The 24,779-nt window shown below is 48.6% G+C and overlaps 1 protein-coding gene across 2 annotated transcripts in view; it reads right to left on the bottom strand.

Annotated features, from left to right (window-relative positions):
- The window catches only part of SMYD1 (SET and MYND domain containing 1), a 34,500-nt gene that overhangs the window by 8,500 nt on the left and 1,221 nt on the right, over positions 1–24,779 (bottom strand). Inside the window, exons 2-6 of one of the 2 annotated variants that reach the window (XM_056857530.1) lie at positions 18,378–18,554; positions 14,581–14,794; positions 12,268–12,398; positions 8,338–8,376; positions 2,667–2,859 (exon numbers count right to left, since the gene is read on the bottom strand). In XM_056857530.1, coding sequence (XP_056713508.1) covers positions 2,667–2,859; positions 8,338–8,376; positions 12,268–12,398; positions 14,581–14,794; positions 18,378–18,554 — 754 coding nt within the window. The remainder of the gene's footprint in view (positions 1–2,666; positions 2,860–8,337; positions 8,377–12,267; positions 12,399–14,580; positions 14,795–18,377; positions 18,555–24,779) is intronic. The other variant, XM_056857531.1, reaches the window with a different exon arrangement.

The following is a 24,779-nucleotide window of genomic DNA, read 5'->3' as shown; positions in this document are numbered from 1 at the left end:
TGGCTTGAAAGTGGATGTATGTAAGCGCTGAGTGTAGTTTTAAAAAGGAGATCATGGACAAGTAATGCGACCTACAATGTTCCAGTTTAAGTAGCTTGTACCAGGATGTTCATTTGGTTCTCGGCTCTCTAGAGCCCAGTTGTGCATGTATAGCTGAGCCCTACAGTTAAATTCAGCCTGAGAGGCCCCTCAGACAACATCGGGCGGATTATCTTTGGAGGATTTTATTATAATTGGATAGCCATAAGGGGTCTTTTTGGCTTATAGATGCTTGAAAGATGGCCTGCTGGGGCTTTCTTCAGTTTGTCCCAGTAATTAAACAGGGCTTGGTGCACACACGCCCTGAGAGCAGGATGGCCCAATTCAGCTCTCAGCACAGCGGCTGGGGTGATTGGAGCTAGTGCTAGTATCTTTTTCAAGATAAGGTTTTGGATTCTCTCCAGGTTTGCAGTTAGAGCGTCATTCCATCCCCAAACTTCCAAGACATAGAGGAGTTGAGTGATTACCTTGCCCTGGAAGAGCTGTATAGCAGGGTCTACCAGAAAACCCCCTTTGGTATAGTAAAATTTCAGAATAGCCCCCAATATCTGGAGGGCTGCTGATGTTATGATTTCTAGATGTGCCTTCCAAGAAAGAGTGTTATTAAAAGTGATTCTCAGATATTTAAAAGTTCGATGTTGTTCTGCTGGGGATTCGTCTATTGACCATCAGGAAATTCGCTGCCATTTTCCAAAGACCATCACCTTAGTCTTTGAATAATTAATTTTTAGTAGCTCTTCTTTACAAAAGTCACTGAGCCTAGACAGCGACCTTCTTAGACCAATGGGAGTTAAGGACAGCAAAACTATGTTGTCGGCATACAGAAGAAATAGGTATCTTCCGTAACCCAAGACCAGGTGTGTATGTGTGTGCGTGTCAAAACCTGAAAGCCTCTTGGTGATATTGTTGATGTAAAGGTTGAAAAGAAGGGGGGCAAGAACCCAACCCTGTTTCACACCTCTAGCTACAGAGATACTGCCTGTCAGGGAACCTGAAATACCTACTCTAATTTTGGACGATGAGTTGCTACAAAGTTCTCTTATCAGGTGCAAGAGACGTTTGTCAATATTAAAAGATAAAGGTAAGGTCCCCTGTGCAAGCACCGGGTCATTCGTGGCCGATGGGGTGACGTCACATCCCGGCGTTTACTAGGCAGACTGTGTTTACAGGGTGGTTTGCCAGTGCCTTCCCCAGTCATCTTCCCTTTACCCCCTGCAAGCTGGGTACTCATTTTACCGACCTGGGAAGGGTGGAAGGCTGAGTCAACCTTGAGCCGGCTACCTGAAACCAACTTCCATTGGGATCAAACTCAGGTCATGAGCAGAGCTTAGACTGCAGTACTGCAGCTTACCACTCTCCACCACGGGGCTCCTTTATTGTGTGTGTGTGTATGTAAAGTGCCGTCAAGTCACAGCCGACTTATGGCGACCCCTTTTGGGGGGGGTTTCATGGCAAGAGACTAACAGAGGTGGTTTGCCAGAGCCTTCCTCTGCACAGCAACCCTGGTGTTCCTTGGTGGTCTCCCATCCAAATACTAACCAGGGCTGACCCTGCTTAGCTTCTGAAATCTGACGAGATCAGGCTAGCCTGGGCCATCCTATATTGGGGCTTGCCAATTTAGATCAGAGCCTTTCTCTGTTGACTGAATTGAAAGCAGCTACAAGATCAACAAAGGCTGCATAAAGTTGTTTGGTGGGACCCTTTGTACAATCTGTGGCAAGACGGTGCAGTGACAGGCAGTGGTTAACAGTGCGTTGGCCCTTCCTGAAGCCAGCTTGTTCTGGGGGGATGAGGAGGGGAATGCACATTGTCCAGCGAGATCACACGTAGGAGCCCTTTTCTGCCCCTCTGCCCCCAGCCCCTCAGATGAGGCCTCCCCTGCACAGGCTTAAGGTGGGGCTGCACCATCCCCACTTGCCACTGAAGTCGAGGCCCCCCAAAACTTCAGATGTTTTCTCAGGTGCTTTCTCAATTCACACCAAGCAGCCATGAGCCCATCTGAGCTGGAAGGCCCTCTATGTGAACAGGCAGTGCCCCATAGAACATGCCCCCAAATGCTCTGCAAGGTGCAGCAGATGCATCTCTCTGGGGAAAGTTCCCTTAAAGCGTAAAGCACCAGTCCTCTAGACAGTTGCAGAGGGTAGCCATGATGGTCTGCAGGAGAATAGCTAAATTCGAGACCAGTAGCATCTCAGAGACCAACAAGATTTTTAGGGGGCATATGCTTTCAAGAGTCAACGCTAGGCTTGCCAGCTCTGGGTTGGGAAATACCTGGAAATTTTTGAGGTGAAGCCTGAGGAGGGCAGGGTTTCAGGAGGGGAGGGACCTCAGTGGGGGTGCAAGGCCATAGAGTCTACCCTTCCAAAGCTGCCATTTTCTCCAGGGGAACTGATCCCTATCACCTGTTGATCAGTTGTAATAGGCACTTTGGAACCCAGCCACCACCTGGGAGGTGGTAATCATAGTCCAAGCTCCCATTGTCAGGTACCTCTCGAGGCATTTCGTCTGCAGCTCCGTGCTCAGAGACCTTTCTGCCCAGACTCATCAACTCGTTTGCTCTCGACTAAAAGGGGAAGGGGGTTGAGGTTCACCTTTGGAGGCAGGCTGTCGTCAGCCTTTGAACTGACCTTCTCCTCTCCCTCTTTCACAGCCAACATCAGGTCATCTTTGATTCCTTCCTGGCAGTGCCGGCAGGTGCAGTCGAAATAGTACTGCTTCTTCAGCTGTTGCCTCCTATCTTCACTGACATTGAGGAAATCGACATACGAAACAGTCAGCTCTTCCCCCGGGGAGATTTTTCCCAGAGCACGTAGCTCTATCCTGGTTATATAAACAAGCAAAGAGAAAGGACTAAATCATGAAAACAGCCTGCCTTGTGTCAAGAATTACATCCCTGATGGATCTGTACCTATCCAGAAAGGGCTACTATCCAGAACTGTTTACATTTTTAAAAACCCTACATTCTGTACCATGAATACTGCAATCCTACAAATTCTGCAACAATGAAATGAATTCTGAATTCTGTAAATTATGCAACAAGAAAAGTTCAGTTCTGCTACCCGAGTAATTGCTCAAGTGAAACAAATGTCCATGGTTTCTCTTATTTTGCATGATTTATTTGTAGGAAGGTTTCCCCCTCTTCTACACAACGTCTTATGCTTCCACGAGCCTTGGAGAGGAGTGAGGGGGTGTTCAGGGCCCCACTTTCTTGCCACTGGTTAGCTTGTTCATCAGCCTCTGAGATTTCAGTCCACACATGTTCCAGACATAATGGTAAGGTCTTCACTAGTTGCTTTATTAAATGAAAGAAGGGGATTTTAGGAAGCCGAATTCTGCTATCAGTGCAACTTCCTATAATATTTCTCTGCTTCTGTAGAGCTGCAGCAAACACACAGTCCTGTCTAGAGCACTCGCTAGAGTGGGCAGCTTCCAGGTGGTGGCTGGAGATCTCATGGAATTACAACTGATCTATAGATGACAGAGATCAGTTCCCCTGGAGAAAATGGCTTCTCCGGAGGAGCACTGTACCCTGCTGAGGCCCTTCTCCTCCCCAAACCCCACCCTCCCCAGGCTCCACCACCACCCCAAATTTTGAGGTATTTCCCAACCTAGAGTTAGCAGCCCTACCGCCCACAGCTCCAATGGAATCATAGAATCATAGAGTTGGAAGGGATCACCAGGGTCATCTAGTCCAACCCCCTGCCCAATGCAGGAAATTAACAACTACCTCCCCGCCACATCCCCAGTGACCCCAACCCTCCCCCCCCCACATTCACAGAGAGTTAGGGTGCTTCACACATGCTGAATAATGCACTTTCAACGTACTTCACAGCTGGATTTTACATTGAGGTTTACCGCACCAAGTGTCCCAAACGTTTTCCAGGCCTTTTAAACCCCGCATTTTCAGCACTCACCGCACCTTTTCCCCCCGTTTGGTTGTGGAACCATTTTCAAAGAGCCGAGTAATCATTCTTTCCGGAAACCCTTTGAAAACAGCAAAATCCACTTGCAAACGATTGTTAAAGTGCATTGAAAGTGGATTGAAAGTGGATTATTCAGCATGTGTGAAAGTGCCCTCATCCATGGAGGGCCCCACCGCTTCCGCTTGCTCACTCACAAAGCCACATTCTCTTCTTCTTTCAAATGGCTCCTGAGCAGAGAGCACCGTGGCGTGGCTGCTGCTGAACACGTCCTCCCGGCCCCCCCAAAAACTGCAACACTGGGATCGGCTTCCGATGCGCATCTCATGCTCGGGAAGCTTCATCCTGAAGTTCCCTGGGAATGCGTGCGGTCGTGCGGTCACTCCTGAAGTCCTCCAAGGAGCTCAGAACAGCTTGCGTGTGGCTCACAGGTGGACGCCTATCGCCAGGTGAGCTGGCCTGAAGCTCTCTAGGCCAGCTCAAGGAGGCCCAGAGTGCTTAGAGCGTGCAGGGTTCAGGTTTATTGTTCTCCCAGGGTTGCGCTGACATCACTTCTGGCACAACTGGAAGCGATGTCATCATCTCACCAGTGACACTCTAATATTCAGCCCAAACTCTATGGTTTAACCATACAATCTTGACTGAATGCTAGCAGGTCGCATCCAGTCACGCCAGAAGTGATGCCGGCACATTGGAATGCCGGTGATCGTGGGGAGGGGGGGTTTCCAATTTCCCCCCAGTTTTTTCTTGCCACCCACCTGAGCAATGGTGGGAAGAAGGCCTGCTGGAAGGGGAAGAACCCTGCCCCCACCCCCCAGTGGGAACATGGCAGCCCTATTTTTAGCGTGTAGGATTGTTGTTCTCCCTGAGAGGAATATGGGGCCTTCAGACCATTCTCCAGGCCCGTTCCATAAACCCCAAAGTGCTCAGAGCATGAAGAGCTAAAACAAGGGCAGCCGCTCTCCCTGAGGGTGGTATAGCACTTTGGTGGTTGTTTCTGTCCCTCAGAGATTATGGAAGGAGCTGTAGCTCTGCTGTAGAGAGCGTACTTTATGTCCAGAAGATGTCCATTTCCATCCCTGTTTTTTCTTGTTAAAAAGGTCTCCTACAGCCATTGCCGGCAAAGGATCTTGGGGGGGACGCTGCCTTGCCCAGAAGTCCTGCCTAAAGGCTTCTATGCTTCCAGTCAACAAGAATGTATTTCTAATGACGGAAATAATTCTATTTCAAGCACTTCACTAAGCTACTGCAACGCACCATGGGAAATACCACCCCAACCTTCTCCTCTAGGGCCATTGCATTAGCCATACTTCAGAGGTTTTGGAGGTTTCCCCATGCCTGCAGAATGATGCCAAGCAAACCTGAATAGTATATTTTTGAGTGCAAACCATTTCAGCAGCTGCCCATCTAAGCAGGACATGCAGCAGGTAAAGCTATCCTTTTTATTCATTACTTTATACTTAAATAACCCACTTTTCATTGGAACGATCGGAACAGCGTTTGTGGGGGTCCCACCTAGGCTGGGATGAAGTCCCAGCTTAGCTTCAAAGACGCCACAGCGTGGGTGGCTCAAATCCTTTCATGGAGTCCTAAGACAGGGGCTGAGAAGGACCGAGAATGTGCCTTGTTAAGATCCTGCCCGTTTACAAGGAAAGGATCACACACCTGGGGCAGCAGACCCAGAGCTACTCTCTAGTAGAAAACATGTGTCATGGGGAGGGGACGGGGCGTTCCTTCACATGCAGCGCTGACCGAACTCCCAGTTAGGAAAACAAAGCAGCAGATATCTGCGCAGACTCTTGGTTTCAGGCTTGCCCCAGTTCCTATTCACTGGCACGGTCTTTGGTCTGCAGAATTGAGGCAAAATAGTCTATACCACTTCAAACTGCAGGGAAAGGCTGGCTTCTTTTAAACTGCTCCCTTGAAGGGGGACTTCCCTGTCCAGATCCAAATGGCTTGGCTGCATCCTTCTCCTTGGTGTGCTAAGCAGGGAGTTTAACGCGGGGAGAAATGTTTTTGCAGAGGAGGGAGGAGAAGAGTTGGTTTTTATATCCCGGCTTCCTCTACCACTTAAGGAAGAATCAAACTTGCTTACAATCACCTTCCCTTCCCCTCCCCACAACAGACACCCTGTGGGGTAAGTGGGGCTGAGAGAGCTCTAAGAGAGCTGTGACTAGCCCAAGGTCACCCAGCTGGCTTCATGTGGAGGAGTGGGGAATCAAACCCGGTTCTCCAGATTAGAGTCCACTGCTCCAAACCACCGCTCTTAACCACTACACCATGCTGAGGAGGGTGATCATGTCAGGTTGTACCCTTGGCCTTTCAGGAGGAAGAAGCAAAAATGACAGATGCTGGAGAGACAAGGCATTACTTAGGGTGTAAGTACAACCTCTGTGTGGGGTCTAGAATTACAGATAATCTCCAGACGACAGCAATCAGTTGTCATGCAGAAAACAGCTGCTTTAGAGGGTAAAGTCTATGGCATTATACCCCACTGAGGTCCCTCCTCCAAACCCCACCCTCCTCAAGCTCCACCCTTAAATCTCCAGGAATTTCCCAAACTAGAGCCGGCAGCCCTGTGGCCTGAGACATCTTTCCCTCTCCTCCCCCCGCCCCACTTTAACGTCAAGCCTGGCCAAGAGTTCTGGAGAACTGTGAAGCTTGGATAGCTGTCATTTGGGATGGTCTAAATCAAAAGTATTACATGGCTTTTGTTTCTGGCTTTTGCTTTGAGCTAATGCATCTACTCACAGCCATCGCATGAATAAGATATTAGATTGTGACCAGACAGACCCAAAAACATGGGCCTCTGTGACCCGGACGCTCCCTTACCACACTGTTGTTAGTCATGCTTATTCCTTTCCATCGTAAAGCACACACAGGAAACCCCTTCTGCAGCTGGAAGCAGAAGCCATCTGCGCAGAGTGCTGGGTGACTCCTGACCTTCCAGCCATAACCCCATCTCCCCAACAGCCCTCTTCCAGGAGCAGTTTTTCACCTTTAGAAATGGATTTTTAAAGTGCCCTACAAATTTGTCAGCACATAAACCTACAAATGGTGCATTTAGTCCTCGCTTAACTCTCTTCCACTGAAATCAGTTGGACTTGAAAGTACGTCAGTTTTAAAAGTGATTTGTATGATTATATTCTAATTAAAAAAAGACATTTTTATGAAGAAGTACTTAGCTGACTTGTCTCCTTGGGATCAGTATCGGACAGCCCTCACCCTTGGGACCACCTCAAATGCAAGCCCTCCTTTTTGGCCCCTTGACTAATGGCTGCCAGAGGCTGCAGAGGGTCAGCCAGGCCTTCAGGCAGCCTCTTGTCCTAGCAAAGGGGACACCGGGTGGACCAGGGTGCACTGCTGTCATGCATCAGGCCAGGGGGGCTGTAGCCCACCAAAGCAGGTAGTGGAAGCATGCCTGGTAAGTCTTTAAGGGCCCACAAAATCCCTGTGGGTTGTTATGTCACAGGACTCCCCTGCTGTGAGAGAAGGATCGAGCAGAACACATGCCAGGAAGGCTGGGTGGGCTTGCCAGGGAAGGAAGGGGAGGTGGTAGTCAGGAATGTTGTCGTCTTAAAACATTCTCATCCCAACATTAGGTAGTACCAACAGGTACTTCGAGCAAGGAGTGACGACACGATGAAGAGACAGCCACAAAAACTGAGCCAGAATATATAAGATATAGTTTTCAGACAAAGGTGGGGAAAAGACATGCAGGGATATTTGAAGGCCAGAACTGAGAAAACAGATGTAGAAATTATATGCACATAAATTATTACTGTTCTGCTGTGTATCTCCTCTTAATGAAAGGAGACAGTCCTATTCCCCGTTAAGAGACTGGTTGTAAATGATCTGGGGCTAGCACACGGTTGTCTGCATATTATGGTAACCTCAGTGTGCTGAAGGATAAGCACTTTTCGTACGGTGCTGGAATAGTAAATTTCATGGTATTATACAACCGTACATATGCTTCTCAATGTTACAGACAAACAGAAATGTAACGGCTTGGATCTTTGGATTTCTCAAGGAATTTATTTGCCTTTTCTTTAAAGTTTAATGTCACATTTATATGATTGTATATAACATGCTCCTTTTGTCTTTTAAAATAATTTTTTGTAATGAAAACATTAATCCACTACAAAAATTGTGTGTGTGTGTGTGTGTGTGTGTAGGGGGTGGGGGTGAAACAGAAGGACTGAGTTTAGTGAGACTTTGTATAAAGGAAAGGAATGTACATTTAGGGGTTAAGAACACTAACAGACTACTCTAACAGACGTCTCGAAAGCTTGTTATAATTGTAGGACTTGGGTGTCAAAACAGGCTGTGAGGGGTAGCAGTCAAGAGGGGAAATATTATGCTTACGAGACCAACCAACCTCATCTGGGTGTGGAACAATGATCTTACAGCCTCATGACTGAAAGAAAAAACACACATCTGCAATTTCACATGGTACAAACAGTAGAAAAGCAAACAATGTTCACACTGAACATATCAGATCCTAGCATACAGTTGGAAGGGCACGTACGGACAAAAGCCCTCTTCGGTCATTACAATGTTGGCACTCAAACATGTGTAAGGGGAGATGGTGCTACCCACCGCCTTCTGGAAACGCGCAGTCACCATTTTGTGCGCCTAGGGCTGTGTGCATGTTTCCAACCGATGCCCTCAAAAATCTGGGTTTTCAATTGGGCCTACCAAAGATGGAAAACAAACATTTTTCTTTGTTCACACCAAATGATGTCCTCGTGTATCAAAAGGGCCACAGGTAGCGTGATCTCCTCTTGGGCATGGTTCGAGCACCAACATTAGTTGGGTACCCAAGGTTGGGTGGGATGAAAAAAATATATATAAATAATGAAACTATAATTTATTAGAAGCGCTATATGAGAATTAAAATTATTTAAAAACCATTGAAATAGCACAATGGCATTTGTTAAGGTTGATGTCTGTCACCACAAGTCTGTCCCCTCTTTTTTCTTCTACTCGAGCACCAACATTGCCGTGACTGACAAGGGTTGAAGAGGGTGGTGTCACAACAAGGCAGATCAAATTATCAGTGACTGTGCAGCCGATCAGGTCCTGTGCCGAGTGGCCAGTTGTCGGCTGCCTCTTTCTCAGCCCGGCTCCTGCGTCCCTGGCCAGGTGAAGCCTTCCCCATGACTTCATATCCTGCTAGAGGAAAGGTGGCCGCCATCATCTTCTTTGCGCTGGGCTGCGGTTAAACGTCCAGCATAAGCACAAGGGTGAAAGGTGGGACGGAAACCCTGGGTGTGATCCTTGATGCCTCCCTAACAATGGAGGCTCAGGTTCAGTGGTGGACCTACATTTATGGGGCCCTGAAGCTTGAACTGTTATGGGGGCCCCTTTGCAACCAGCAACAATAGGGCAACATCCAACAAGGTCCAAAGGGCCCTGCTGCCCTTGCAAGGACCTTGAGGCTGAAGTGGTGGAGAACAGGGGGGTGGGGTGGAGTCCTTGAAAATGGGCCATACAGTGAAGAAATAGAACTACAGAACTATTAAGCCGTGCACCAACGAAGGATTTGAGGATCCAGCTGCCAAAATGTAGGCTGTGAATAGATTCTGGCGAGCTCAGTGAGGCCTTACAGCTGGGGGTTCGAGCGCTGCAAGCCCCCGAGAGAATTTTGAAATTTGACCAATTACAGGGACATTTTCAGGCCATGTGAAATGGGTATTAGAGCATATTCTAAAGTCAATATTAAGTACTTCAACCCATTGGCTTATGATACGATCACTAAAAAACTCCACTGATTTTGTTGAGAAATTCACTCATTAAAAAAAAGTGGCTTCAGGGGGCCCCTCCGGGATTAGGGGCCCTGAAGCTTAAGCTTCATTAGTTTCACAGTAGATCCGCCTCTGCTCAGGTCACAGCCACGGTCACGGCGGCCTTTTTCCATCTCTGCCAGGCCAGGCAGTTGGTGCCTGGTACCTCTCCTGCCCCGACCTGGCCACGGTGATCCACGCGACGGTCGCCTCCAGACTAGATTACTGTAACTCGCTCTACGTAGGGCTGCCCTCGAGACTGATCCGGAAGCTCCAGCTGGTACAAAATGCCGCAGCAAGGGTCCTTACTGGGACCCCGCTAAGGGCCCACATCCAGCCAGTGCTACGTCAGCTGCACTGGCTCCAGGTGGAACTCCCTTTCTAATGAGACCTGGGCCCTGCGGGATCTTAACGAATTCAGCAGGGCCTGTCAAACGGAGATATCCCAACAGGCCTATAGTTTTTTCCATCAAAGCTGGCCTCTCTAACCCCACCCTTTCTTTTATGCTGTTACCAACTAAATTTGGGGACCCTGACTGCTCTTTTAAGCCAACAGCGGTCTCTACGCTCCAATGTTGTGCACCATCTGTTTAATTTACAACTGATGAACTTATGGAGTTGTTTAAAATTGTATTTGACCAAACTGTATATTATGGTATTATCGATTTGTATTGAGTACGGAAGATGTTAGCTGCCCTGAGGCTGGCCTTTGGCCAGAGATTGAGGGTGGGATGGAAACTGAATGAATAAATGAATAAATAAAGAAAGGATTCTTTCTGTGACCCTTACCCTACCTTTGGTGGTGGTTCATAGAAGGAGACATAAAGCAAATGAGACAGTGCAACAAGCAGCGTGTCTGACTGGGATGATTAGCAAACCATTTGCATAATAAGCAAATCATGCTGCTCCGATCTGGACAACGGGAACAATTGCAACACTTGCAACAGAGAATGGCTTAGGCACACCCCTCCCCACACCACACCTCCATGCTTGACTGCCTCCCCCACCCCCCAAGACAGCTTCACTCCTCTGGCCAGGAGAGGCCGGTGAGGTTTCGTTGGATGGTGAGGGTGGCTCCCCAAAACTGAGCATTCGCTACATGGATTGATGCTGTTCAATAAGTTATCGCTTCGGGTTTGTGAGAAGACATTTGCTATTTGGGGAGGATCAATATTCTGGTATCAGTAACTAGAGAAATTCCCACGCCAGTCAAACTGTGTCATGTGCTTCTCTTTGGACATACTCTTCAATTTGGTGAACGATTACCATTTTTCTCATTGTTCTCTTCATACTGTATTAAGCTTTAGTTGCCATGAAATGCTTGAAGTCTGACTATATGCTGCGGAATTTCTTTAACAGAACAAAACATGCTTTTAGAAAAGAAGTTGGAGATCAAACTATCGATGAATACCTCTCCCTCTTTACTACGCAGATTTGGACAGCAGCCCTGTTTTCCGGCCAGACATCAGCCTCCCTCTTTTGGAGTTAAACTTTGTGTCTAGACTGTGCATTGAGATCGCCGGCAGCTAATCCTTGAAAAGCCATGCTGGTCCGACAGCTCTCTTTTAATAGGAGAACAGACTGCTGTCAGATGGCAGACAGCAATCCTAAAGGAACTTGTGCCTAAGGAAGCTTAACAAAGCAAATCCAAAGCAGGTCTCTTCAGAATCCTACTCTGGTCTATCCAATGGGGCTGACTCCCAGGACAGTGTTTTTAGGGCTGCACTGTAATTAAAGTTATCAGTGGAGCATGAAACGTCTATTGTAGGTGGTCGATATCCCAAATTACCCATTACGGGCACAATTCACTGGGAGGTTCCCCTGTGCAAAGCCCAACTTGGAAGTTCCCCCGTGCAAAGCCCCAGCGAATGGGAAATGCTCAAGAATGCCCTTAGGCAACACCCATTCGTTTCAATGGGGCTTTGCACAGGGGAACCTCCCAGTGGACAAAATATTGTCGAAGGCTTTCACGGTCAGAGTTCATTGGTTCTCGTAGGTTATCCGGGCTGTGTAACCGTGGTCTTGGTATTTTCTTTCCTGACGTTTCGCCAGCAGCGAAACGTCCTTCAGTGTCCTTCAGTGTTACTTCACAGTGTTACTTCACTGTCCTTCAGTGTTACTCCTCTGAAGATGCCTGCCACAGCTGCTGGCGAAACGTCAGGAAAGAAAATACCAAGACCACGGTCACACAGCCCGGATAACCTATGAGAACCAATGAACTCCCAGTGGACTTCGCAGTCATTCAGAATGTCCTCCTGGGAATGTGTGGTCCCCCCACCCCCACTCCCGAATTAGAAAATAGCCTCACTTCGCGCCCCATAAACCAACAAACGTTTCCCTACCAAAGGCTGCGCTCCCCACTCCGACATGCGTTCTGTGACTGTTTATTCCCTTTCAGCTCCAAAACGTGCGCCAGCAGCAGACACGGCTCAGAGTGAACCATTCTTCTGAAAGGCTCGATTTTCACCCCAGATCTAACAACATTACTCAGAAGTATCAGTGCGGAGAAGGAGTTTACTTACTTGCCGTTATTAAAGATGACGGAGCAGTTGGGCCAGCAGTCGTGGTTGACCATGCAGAGGTTGGGGAAGATGCCCACACCCACCGCCTGCAGCCCCCTCTGGTCACTCAGGGTGAACCCGTTGCAGTTTATCTGCTCCGCAAAATACAAGCACAGAAGACATTACAGGGAAAGCGCTCTCTCTCGGTCAGGGGTGCCCTATGTGGGTTGCTCTCAGGGGGCCATTCCTTTTCCCGAACAAGCTAATTTGGGGGAACAAGACAAACTTCCTCATCTGTCAAAAGCAAAGTCTTTGAGTAGCTACTGGCTGCAAAGTCCCAAAATAAGTATAACAGTAAAGTGTGGAATATCTAATGCCACAACTTTTGAAAATGATTTTCACCTCCTTAACAGTTAAACCGGAGGCCAAATTTTCTATTGCTACTTAATTAAAATTTGGTAAGTCTGCTGCGGGGAGGGGTCAGTAGTAGTGTTTTGTCCCGTGGCTGCGTGGCTCTCAGGCCCCCACCGCTCGGCCAGACTGGCATTCTGAGCCCACATTCCAACCCCATTAGATCCCTGAGATGCCTACAGGGACCATTACAATAAGATCTCTCTAGGGCCTCACAACCCTTTTCCCTGTGAGCAGCTAACACAGAAGTGCCAGGGTCATCTGGTTATGGCTACCTGCACCAGGGTTGCCAGCCCTGGGTTGGGAAATACCTGGAGATTTTTGGGGCGGAGCCTGAGGAAGGCGGGGTTTGGGGAGGGACTTCAATGCCATAGAGTCCAATTGCCAAAGCGGCCATTTTTCCATGGGGAACTGATCTCTGTCGGCTGGAGATCAGTTGTAATAGCAGGAGATCTCCAGCTAGTGCCTGGAGGTTGGCAACCCTAACCATTCTTAAAGTTGTGTACTTCCTCAGTAGTCATTCTTTTGAATTCTTGATGCTCAGCTGTAATCCTGCTTTGGCACTTTCTGCTTTAACCTTCATTAATGACTTCATTCAGGAGTCATTTCACGTCTTCACTATTTTTTGCCAGTAATGTAGTATCATCTATATATCTCAAATAGTTAATGTTCCTTCCATCAATTTTCATTCCAGAGGTGGTTGCTCCTCCAATATGGAAAGGAACAACTTTGACCTTCACAGGGGCTAAAAAGGAGGTGTGATTCTTCTGCTGGGAAATAAGGAAATCAGGAAACTGTGCAGTGAAAGGGATCTGCGGGGAGGACAGGGGCTACCCCTCCCCTAAGGCTGCTTCCTGGCATGGCTGGCGGGCAGGGATAGGGACGGGTTCTGAACCAGAGTATCACGGCTGCAGTCAGGTGGCGAAGGCTGAGCCAGCTGAAGCGGAAGGCAGACGAGAGAGGAAGGCCGAGGTTTTAAAGAGAGAGAGAGAGAGAGAGAGCGTCCCTGCTTGTCTTGGGTGGAGGGGAGGTGGCTTTTGCGGAGCAGGTTGCTTGTGGGTGCTCATTCAGGTCCCAAATGTGTTCTTTGAAAAGCAGATTGGCCCAGCGGCCCAGCTGCATTGGGTTCTCCACCTCTCCTTTCTAAGGCTCAGTCTGGCCACACTGATCCATACTTTTCTAACCTTGCGGTTGGATTACTGCAAGGTGCTGTACGTCGGGCTGCCCTTGAAGACAGCCCATCGTAAAACAGCTACAATGGCTGCCAGTTTGTTTCCAAGTCCAAGTCCAGGTGCTGATTATGCGCTTTAAAGGCCTCCAACGCACGCGCCAAAAGGACAGGCTCCTCCCACGTGTCCTGTGCACAACCCATGCTCCTGGGGCCGCCGTGTCCCTGCTGTTCTTCCCCCTTAAGGCAGAGCAGAGTGCAGCAGGCCCCCTGAGGAGGGGGGTGGGTGGGTGGGGGCGCCGTGGCTAGAAATCTTCAGGTAGAACTGCAAGGTAATTTAGTTTACCTGGGACTATAACAGTATGTAGACTGCAGGCATTTTAGTGGAGGGGGTAATTTAGAGTTTTATTGTATTTTGTATGTTTTTCTTTTATTTCAAGGTGTAAGCCACCTTGAGCTACAGTGGCACAGGTAGTTTCATAAATAAAAACAACATAAAATAATGGCCATAATAAGGGCCACCAACACGGCCCTTCTGGGTTACCTATAAAGGGTACAGGAGGAAAGCGTTGCCTCTTGTTAGGCCGGGGTCACACTTAGCAGAGTTGCAACAATGGATGTAATTTTGCTTAGGGTGGCATCTTATAGGGAGCCATGTTAAGCAGGTCCACTCCGAATCCTACTCAAATCTATTCAAGGGGGTCTTCCTCCCAGGAAAGTCCCCCCAGCCACGGGTCGCTAGTAGGCAAACATACCACACCCAGGATGTGAGAAATGTACTGCATGCCAAACTGCTTGCCGTCTGGCGGCCAGAACTCCAGGAAGCTCTCCAGGTCGACCCTCAGCTCCTTCTTCTCCTCCTCTCCAAAATGTCCCACGTGGTTCTGCAGCTCATCGATGGAGACCAGAGCACCCTCTGTCAGCCCGCCTCCTTCTCTATCTGTTCTCCACAGGATTTGGGCAGCCAGCCTAGGAGACCAAGAAATATAATGAGGGCCTGACGTTTTCTTTAGTGCATGCCTTAGCCAATTTAAATGGCACATCCCTTTTTAATTTAGAGGGCCTATTTTTAATCAACGATGGAGTATTTTAATTTTATGGAGATGCAAAGTAAAAGCACACTTTTTAAAAATCATTGTGATTCTGGTAGATTTCTACAGTATGGAAATCAAAGGAAAATATTAAAGATGAGTTTTCCCTCTTATGATAAGGTGTTAAATCGTAAAGTTCTTCACATGAAGCTGCCTTAGACTGAATATACTGAACCAGACCCTTGGTCCATCAAAGTCAGTACTGTCTACTCAGACTGACAGCAGCTCTCCAGGGCTCTCCAGGAACATCACCTACTTGCCTAGTCCCTTTTAACTGGAGATGCCGGGGATTGAACCTGGGACCTTCTGCATGCCAAGCAGAGGCTCTACCACTGAGCCACGGCCCCCTGGGTACCCATACTGGGTATCCCACAGTGATCAGCCAGATGCCAATGATACATGCATAGGCAGGGGTGAAAACAGCTAGCCTTCCTTTATTGTTGGGCCCTGTTCCTTTCATTACTCAGCTTGCATTACCAAAGGTCTTGAGCATGAAGCCAACACACCACAGGAGATCAAACAGACAAACCAATATAACACGACAGAACAAAAAAAAAACTAGATACCAAATCAATGAAACATGCATGTCTCATAAAATCTACAACACATTAGGAAGTAAGATACAGCAATGAGCCTATACATTTTCTCTTAAAATCACAAAATAATTCTCATTTAAAAAACGTCTTAGGGAGATCACTATTGTCAGAAATAACCTTTCTCTCATTAATGTTCAGAGATAGTCTGTTTCTGAACAAGGAAGTTCCACTTAATTATCATAACTAGTACTCATTAACCCTTGCTCGCACCGAGAAAGATTGCCTCTCTCTCTGCAGCAATCTGGAGAGAGAGAGAGGGAGCTGCTCAGGTGGTGCTAAGGTCTTTTAAGGTACAGAAGGTGAGAGGAGACTGAGTGTAGACCCTTGGGTGAGCCAGATCTGTGACAACCGACCTGCTGGTGGCAGCAGTGAAGAAAAGAGAAAGGGCACTGAGGGGGGGTGAAGGCCAGAGAGAGGCGAACCGGAGAGAGCTGGGGACCGGCAACTTTAGATCAACGCTGGCGGTGGCATGTTTTACCGCACTTCTCATGGAGGAGACAGCTAGACTAGCCATTTCCAAGATGGGAGCAAAGTAACTCCCACCCCCTGCCACCCCATTCCCTGCCCTCACTGGGATTTGCGGATGCAAATGATATCTGCAGAAGAGCTGCTGCGACACGTTATAGTCCTTTGAGTCCTTGAACGGCAGGCTGTTTTCTATGAGCCCGGACAGCAGCTTTCCTCTCTCACAGGCGGAGGGTTCTGACAAACAATCGCTGACCCTGGGTCTGGCTTTCACCCACCCACCCCTCTAGCCTCACTCCCAAACCCAGGCTCCTCGTCCTCCTTACGAGGCCAAGAAGCAACAGGCTTTTTCTCAGTGCTATCTATACAGCCCAAATAATGCACTTCCAATCCACTTTCACTGCACCTTAATGATCGTTTGCAAGTGGATTTTAATCCACCTTCAAAGTGCATTGAAAGTGGATTGAAAGTGCATTATTTGGGCTGTGTAAATAGCAACTCTGGTCTTCCAGAGCAAAATTAGACATTCCACGACTGCCCCCCCCTTTTTTTTGTAAAGCTGTCTTGGGAAGCTGAAAATGGGATCAGACGAATTTGAGCTCCTTTCCTCCTCAAGACTGTTTTCCCGCTCAAGCCACATTCCCATCGCCTTTCTCAGCTCAAATGTGCCGCTTCCTGAGACAGCTTTTTGTTTCTAAAAAAAAATTAGAGAAAGTTATACATCTGGACGAGCAATTTCTAGTTTGGACCTCAGGGCGAACAGCAGCAGAAACAGCAGCAGCTCTCCTCCCCTTCTGGAGCTCAGCTGCACCCCAAGAAATAGGCCCGTGAGTGTTAACCATCCCCATGGCTCAGGCCGGAGAGCAGGTGTCCGCGGGGGGCCTCTCCTTGAATGGCGGCTGGGTGGCCCAAGTGGGGTGGGTGGGCTTCGGCCGGAGAATGGCTGTGCTACTGCTGCCCCCCTTGGGCCCAGCTTTCATCACACCTTTAGCCTTCCTAGACCCGTATATATGAGGTGAATGCCGTTTTCTGCCTAATCACGGAGTGAAAATCCACACCCGCTTTTGCCTTTTGTTGAGGGGTCACAGCGAGGACTGGCCGGGTAGCGACATCTCTCCCTGCTGAGATGTGTTTTTGTCAAACCCTATGACAGGGGAGGCCAGCAGGAAGTGGATCACCAAGAACGGAAGCGACCTCACCTGGCGTCCCACGTGCACTTGGCCTTGCCAGGGTTGAAGGTGCCCGGCACCTTCTGTCACGGCCCCTCGGAGGAACAGGAAGGAGAGGTCTCCCCTCTAATGCCCCAAGCATAGAGGAGGGACACGGCCATCTGAATGCCAGCAACACAGCCAGCCCCACATAGCAGCCCAAGGGTATCACCCTCTGATAGGGTCACCAACCTCCTGGAGCTCTCCAACTGACCTCCACACTACAGAGATCAGCTCCCCTGGAGAAGATGGCTGCTTTGGAGGGTGGACGGTATGGCATAGCACCCTATTGAGGTCCCTCCCCAGGCTCACCCCCGAATCTCCCAGAATTTCCCAAGCTGGAGTTGGCAGTCCTACCCTCTGAAAAGGATGGCCAAATCCTGCCATGAGCGAGTGGACAGGAAAAAGACGCTTCCTCTGATCCTTCCCCAACCTTTTGCAAAACTTGCCAGGAGGAAAGACAAGGAATCAACACTAAATTAGCCTGTTGTCACATAGGAAGTAAGCAAAAAACAACAGAAAGGCAGTAGCACAAGTAAATGCAAAGCATGAACGTTGTTGACAAAATCCAAAAAGTCAGAAATATGCTGACTGTAAAGTACAGAGTGCAAAGTACAAAGTGCAACAGTACACAGAGAATTTCTCTCACACTGACATGTAAACTAGCCACTGAGCAGACCATGTCGAATTCTGAGGAAGATTCATAATTGAAACAGGAAGATTACCGGATCCCTGTATTGCTTGCACTCTTGATACAGGTCAAGGGAACCTATATGCAGAACTTTTATGTCCAAGAACGCAAGCTACACAGCACATCATTTGATTGCCTTGGAGGCTTGTTCATAAGACCAGCTTCACACTGGCTTTGGTCTACTATATGACTACTTGACTTGGACTATTTGTACTACTATATATATTTCTGTGTACTGTTGCACTTTGTACTTTGCACTCTGTACTTTACGGTCAGGAGGAAAGACAATGCAACTGATAGAATAGGCAATGAAAGCTTGCTTGACTGGCTGAATTAGAAAGCAGCTGGCATCATATGCAAAACAGGTTGCTTGGATTTGCAGGACTGGTACACGGGCACCACAGGGAGGAAAGAAGGAAGCAGAGTTAATATGGCAGGCCTCTGCAGAGATAACCTAGCAGGGCCCCCGCCGGGTCAGTGCGGCGTAGCTGGGTCTCTCACCGGATGTTCTCGTTGGGTGCCTTCCCATGCCTCTTGATGGCATGGCACTCGTTCTTGTGGCTCACCCAGCCGTCCTTCTGGCAGGTCCGGTCACAGTAATGGGCAAACTTGCACTGGCCGCAACGGTGGAGTTTCTCATGCCGCTTGAAGCAAGTGTGACAGACGAGGTGAGTGAGGCTGGAAAGGAAAAGAAAGAAGCAGTGGGGGGGGGGAGTGAGCAGCAGAGTGAGTGTTGCTCGCGAGGAAGTCTTAACAACCTCCTGATCTTACCGTAAAGCAAAAGAGAGATGTGGTGTTTTCTTTCCAGTAAAACTGAGCCTGCGGGGCACCATTTCATTGGATCAAGGTTATTATCTGGGGTGGGGGGACAACAGAGCTCCAATAAAATGGCCCCAGGCGGCGGCCCTGGTGCAGAGACTGCAGGGCAGCCGTGCTTCTGCTAGGTGGTGGGTGCAGATTCTGGGCCTTGAGTCTGCGTGGCTGATGAAGAACCAGGCTGAACTTGGCATCACCATTGACAAACAGGGAGAAGCATGAGAAAGAGAGTCGGACAGTCCCTGCTCCACTGCCCACAAGCACGGGGGAGGGTGGGTGGCGGCAGCAAAGTGACGTCCCATTCCAGCCGACTTATGGCAAAACCTCATAGAGCTTCCAAGGCAAGAGATGAACAGAGGTGGTCGGCCCTTTGCCTGGCTTTGCCTAGCGAGCCTGGACTTCCTAGAGCTGAGCATCATCCACATATTGGTGACAACCCAGCCAAAATCTTCAGATGATCTCTCCCAGCAGATGTTAAAGAGCATAGGGGACACAATCGAACCTTGTGGGACCCCACAGGCCAAAGGCCCTGGGGCTCAGCAGCCATCTCCCCCAGCACCCACCTTCTGAAACCTGCCCTCCAGGTAGGACGGGAGCCACTGCAGAAGGGTGTCTTTCAATCCCAGGCCAGACTGGTGGCCCAGAAGGATGCCATGATCGACGGTCGAAAGCCGCTGAGAGGTCCAGGGGCCTCAATGGAGCCCGCTTTCTGTGTTCATCTCCCAGGGCAGGACCTCCACCAGGGTGGCCAAGGCTGTATCTGACCCATAACCAGGCCTAAACCCAGACGGATGCCCTGGCTGGAAAACACAGCAGGCTCTGAGCCAGCAGCCCAGGGCCACGGCTGTTCCCAGCCCCACACAGACAATGCCCTGCCAGGCTGGAACCCACTGCTTGGTGCCCCACGTGTGCAATGCCAGGCAAGCGGCGGAGCTGGGCAGGGCTCCTCGGGAGAGCTTGAGTTGACTGCTTTCTGTCAGCTGTCAAGCCGGCGGGCCTCTCCTTGTAAGGCCAGGGGAGACCATGGGGCCCTGCTGAGAATCAGCGGCAGCCCTGCTCTTCCTTCTAGGGGAGGGAAGAAAGGACGCGGCGACCGAGGCAGTGACGACACAGCCCTCCTCGGGCCGAGGCAGCACCAGAATCTGGGGTTCCAGCTGGGCAGGGAAGCGCTGCGTGAGGCAGGGGAGAGCCCTGGCCCAGGGTCGCCACGCCACCTCAGGGTGCTTCCCGGCCAGGGCACTGACCTAGGCTTGCCCAGGCTGAAGCAGCTGGCTCCGAGGCGCTCGCCAGGATGCTGCCCTCCAGGCTACGGCCACTGGGAGATGTGGGACCTCCCCTGCCCCCCGCAGCCCTGTCTTTGGTCCCCCTTGCCTAGGGGAGGGCCGATGGAAACCCAGCCCAGCCACGTACCCACACCCACGAGCCAGGCTCCCACAGCAGGGGGCTGTGAAAGGGGGTTGGCAGCCGGGGGGGGGGGATGCCAAGCCTGGCCCTTGCATTTCTTCAGGCACAAATGCCTTTTCCCCATCAGTGCCCACGAACACCTTTTACACACAGCGCCAGACTCTATAGGACAATTCCGAAGGCCCCTTCCTTCCCCACCGGCCTGATTCGCAGAATGTTTGTGCAGAATAGGGTTGCCAACCTCCAGGTACTAGCTGGAGATCTCCTGCTATTACAGATGATCTCCAGCCAATAGAGATCAACTCACCTGGAGAAAATGGCCGCTTTGGCAATTGGACTCTATGGCATTGAAACCCCCCCCCCTTAAACCCACTAGTAGCAAAGAGGGACCTGACAGCCCTACTAGGGAAGGTGGTGTTTGGGGAGGACAGGGGCCTCAGTGGGGTATAATGCCATAGAACCCCTCCTCCAAAGCAGCCATCTTCTCCAAGGGAACTGATCTTTGTTGCAGCTAATCTTTTCATTTTGTTTTTCAAAATCATAGTTTCCTTAATGTGTAATTAATATCTTAAAAATAAAAGACATGAGCAGCCACTTTGCCTGCAAAACAAAGGAGCCCTTCAGAAATCCCGGGGGCTTGTGGTGAGACATAGGAATGGACTCATTAAATCCCGTCTTTCACTACTGAGCAACACCTACAGCAGGAGGAAGCAAATGGAATTTACTTCTGAGTAAGCATGCCCATGGGGACAGCCACTGAGTTGGATCCATGGGAGGATTTCCACTGGTGGAATGTGGGGGGGTTGGTTCTGATGCTCCCTCCTATGGCAGATTCCCCCTGCCTACAGTTGCCAACCTCCAGGTGGTTTGGGATAAAGATGCACTAGTACTAACAAAAGTCTGGCTGAGAAAACAATAGTACAAGGCTCACACAATCAATTGCAAAAACATGTATTAGACAAGTACAATAGTGAGAGTGCAAAAAAGTGCTAGAAAGGAAACTTATCAATATATCTACCCTCAACAAGCATAAAACTAATAAATACAGGTCTATAAATATGTCTCAAAATATGGTCAGGAGGACTCTATTAAAGTTCATGTATATAACGTGTCCTTTGCTTATGTCAAAATTGACAACAGAAGACTGAGAGACGGGAGATGACGGAAAGCCGTCCGGATGCTTTGCGTTTTCGCCGCCCCCGCAGACGGCTTCTTCAGCTCTCCGTTCACGCTAGAGACAATGCTCCTGCAAGTGCAATAAATATGTACAAAAAACCTCTCAAAACTAATTCTCTCATGATTAATAATCTACAATGTGCTATTTAGATGGAACAACCTTCCATTTAGCCAGTTCATTCGGCTGAAAAGGAATTCTACTCTCTCACGTGATTACGAGCAGGCAGCTAGGAACCTACATTCAGATCTTATTCAAAGAGGCTACCCAGATAGAATTATACGAGAGGCGAAACAAAAAGCAGATTTAAGAACTCGAGAGTCCATGCTTCTTACTTCTAAAACTAACACCAGAGAAGGTATTTTTTGTTCCCTTACACATAGTCACCACTCTCATTCCATTCAGCGGATTATCAGAAACCACTGGTACATTCTATCCAGCATTCCAGGCTGTGCCACTCCTCCCACTTTTGGTTTAAGGAGGAACACTTCTCTCAGGGACAAGTTGATCCACTCCGACATTTTACCACGATGTGCTCTTCCTCCGGTCGTCGGTCATTTCCCCTGTGGTTCCTGCTCTTTCTGCCCGCTTAGCCTACCACTTAAAGAGTTTAGCTCAACCAGTTCTAATTTTAGGTTCAAACTCAACCATTTTTCCAACTGCTCCACGAGCAGATGTGTGTATGGCGTCACGTGCAAATGTGGGAAATTGTACGTAGGCAGCACATGTCGCCCCTTAAAAACAAGGATAGGTGAACACAAATCCAGAATTAGATCACGGAACTTTGAGGCCCCTCTAACTTTTCATTTTGTTGACCAAAAACATGATGAGAATGACATCAGATTTTTTGCCATTTGGGTTTACAAGGGGAATTCTTTTGATGCCGACAATGTCCAAAAGATTTTACTTAGACAGGAACTGCGCTTTATTTATTTGTTTAAATCTTATTACCCTTATGGCCTGAATAATGAAGTAGACTTTTCTTGCTTTCTGTAATTACATTATTGTCTTTACCACCTGCTTAATCAGTCACAGCTGCGACCTTAGTGAAGCCCTACCTGTTGAGCTTTTAAACAGTAACACCTGCGCTTTAGCTATCATGCATTTTCATTGAGCAACCCTGTTGGGAGCAAGAAGAGTCTGTTTGAGAACTTTGTGTGTAAGAACTTGTACAAGAATATAAGGTATGGTTTTGTATCTATGCTGTTTTCTGTCCCTAAAAAAGTTAAAATATATATTTTTTTTTAAAAAATGCCAAAAAAAAATTAAATGCTAAATAGCACATTGTAGATTAGTACTCATGAGAGAATTAGTTTTGAGAGGTTTTTTGAACATATTTATTGCACTTGCAGGAGCATTGTCTCTAGCGTGAACGGAGAGCTGAAGAAGCCGTCTGCGGGGGCGGCGAAAACGCAAAGCATCCGGACGGCGTTCCGTCATCTCCCGTCTCTCAGTCTTCTGTTGTCAATTTTGACATAAGCAAAGGACACGTTATATACATGAACTTTAATAGAGTCCTCCTGACCATATTTTGAGACATATTTATAGACCTGTATTTATTAGTTTTATGCTTGTTGAGGGTAGATATATTGATAAGTTTCCTTTCTAGCACTTTTTTGCACTCTCACTATTGTACTTGTCTAATATATGTTTTTGCAATTGATTGTGTGAGCCTTGTACTATTGTTTTCTCAGTCAACCTCCAGGTGGTGGCTGGAGATCTCCCGCACTTATAACTGATCTCCAAGCAACAGAGATCAGTTCACCTGGAGAAAATGGCGACTTTGGAAGGTGGATTGTATGGTATCATGCCCCATTGAAGTCCCTCCCCTCTCCAGGTATTTCACAGCCCAGAGCTGGCAACCCAAACTCATGCCCCCCAGAAGTGGCATTTTCAGGAAGTTGCAGGATGGAGGGAGTTTGTACTTCACAATGAGAAATCACCAGGGGATACAAGCCACTTTGAAACTGTTGTAGGAAATATGGAGTTCTGTCAGGTGCTGTGTGGAGCTATTGATCACATTCTGCATGCAGCTGATAGTTGTAGAGACTTTCCCTAGAAGCTAAAATACATCATGAGAAGACAAGATTGACGGGAAAAGACAATAATGCTAGGAAAAGTGGAATGTGGCCGAAAAAGAAGAATACCCAACAGGAGATGGACTGACTCAATCAAGGAATCCTCACCCCTCAGTTTGCAAGACCTGAGCAAGGCTGTTAAGAATAGGACATTTTGGAGTTTGTTAATTTGTAGGGTCGCTGAAAGTCAGAAGCGACTTGATAGCATTTAACACACAGAGAGAGAGAGAGCCCTTCAGCAGCCAGTCCAGGCCCCAAGTCAGGAAAGCATAGGGTTGCCAACCTCCACGTACTAGCTGGAGATCTCCTGCTATTACAACTGATCTCCAGCCGATAGAGATCAGTTCCCCTGGGGAAAATGGCCGCTTTGGCAACTGGACTCTATGGCATTGAAGTCCCTCTCCTCCCCAAACCCCGCCCTCCTCAGGCTCTGACCCAAAAACCTCCCGCTGGTGACGAAGAGGAGCCTATCAACCCTAGGAAAGCAACGGCACCCACCACTGAGAAGCCTCTCTGCTCTAAGGAAATGTGTAATAAACATCACGGGGACATGAAATTGCCCTACCCCAAGCCCTGACCACAACCCCTTAGCGGGGGAGAGGGGGGAATAGACCACATAAATCTACCAACCTTGTCAGCACTCAAATCAGTGGGTTACAGATCAAATCAAGCCTGAACTGACCCTAGAGAAGCTAAAATGACTAAACTGAGGCTATCGTATTGTCATGAGACGACAAGAGTCACTGGAAAAGACGGTCATGCTAGGAAAAGTTGAGGTCAGCAGGAAAAGAGGAAGACCCAACAAGAGATGGATTGACTCGATCAAGGAAGCCACAGCCCTCAGTTTGCAAGATCTGAGCAAGGCTGTCAAAGATAGGACATTTTGGAGGACTTTCATTCATAGGGTCGCCATGAGTTGGAAGTGACTGGACGGCACTTAACACACACAAACCGCTGTTTAGGGACTAAACTGTCCCTGGCTTGGCGTGACAAACAGCCTTCAGCCTGCCCTGCTTCAAGGTCTCAGGCGAAGGCCGTCTCTGGCCCTGCCTGCCACCAAGGCCCTTCCCATAAGGGATGCCAGGAAGTACAGTTTGTCCAGAGCAATCTCAGCTACATTCTGAATTGGACACAGACTGAACCATTTTCCCCAGCGATGTGCCTGGAGAGGGGAAAGAGATAAGTGCCATCCATACACTCCCTGCCCACCACAAAGCAAACGGAACAATATCATGAATCCAGCACTTATTTTGGAGCAGTGTTTGTCTCCAGCCGGGCCATATTACACAAACTATTTCCACTTTGCTCAAAAGTTAGGAATAGTAATCCTCAGAGATTTGTAACCTCCAGAATCCCATACGCTTTTGTCTATCTGTATTCGTGGTTGATGTGCACCATGATTATTTTTAATTGTTCCCATTTGGGGGGGGG

This window comes from Euleptes europaea, chromosome 11 (genome assembly GCF_029931775.1).
Source record: "Euleptes europaea isolate rEulEur1 chromosome 11, rEulEur1.hap1, whole genome shotgun sequence".
Lineage (NCBI taxonomy): Eukaryota > Metazoa > Chordata > Lepidosauria > Squamata > Sphaerodactylidae > Euleptes > Euleptes europaea.
Note: the sequence above shows the minus strand (reverse complement) of the source record. Positions and strands in the feature narration are given on the sequence as shown.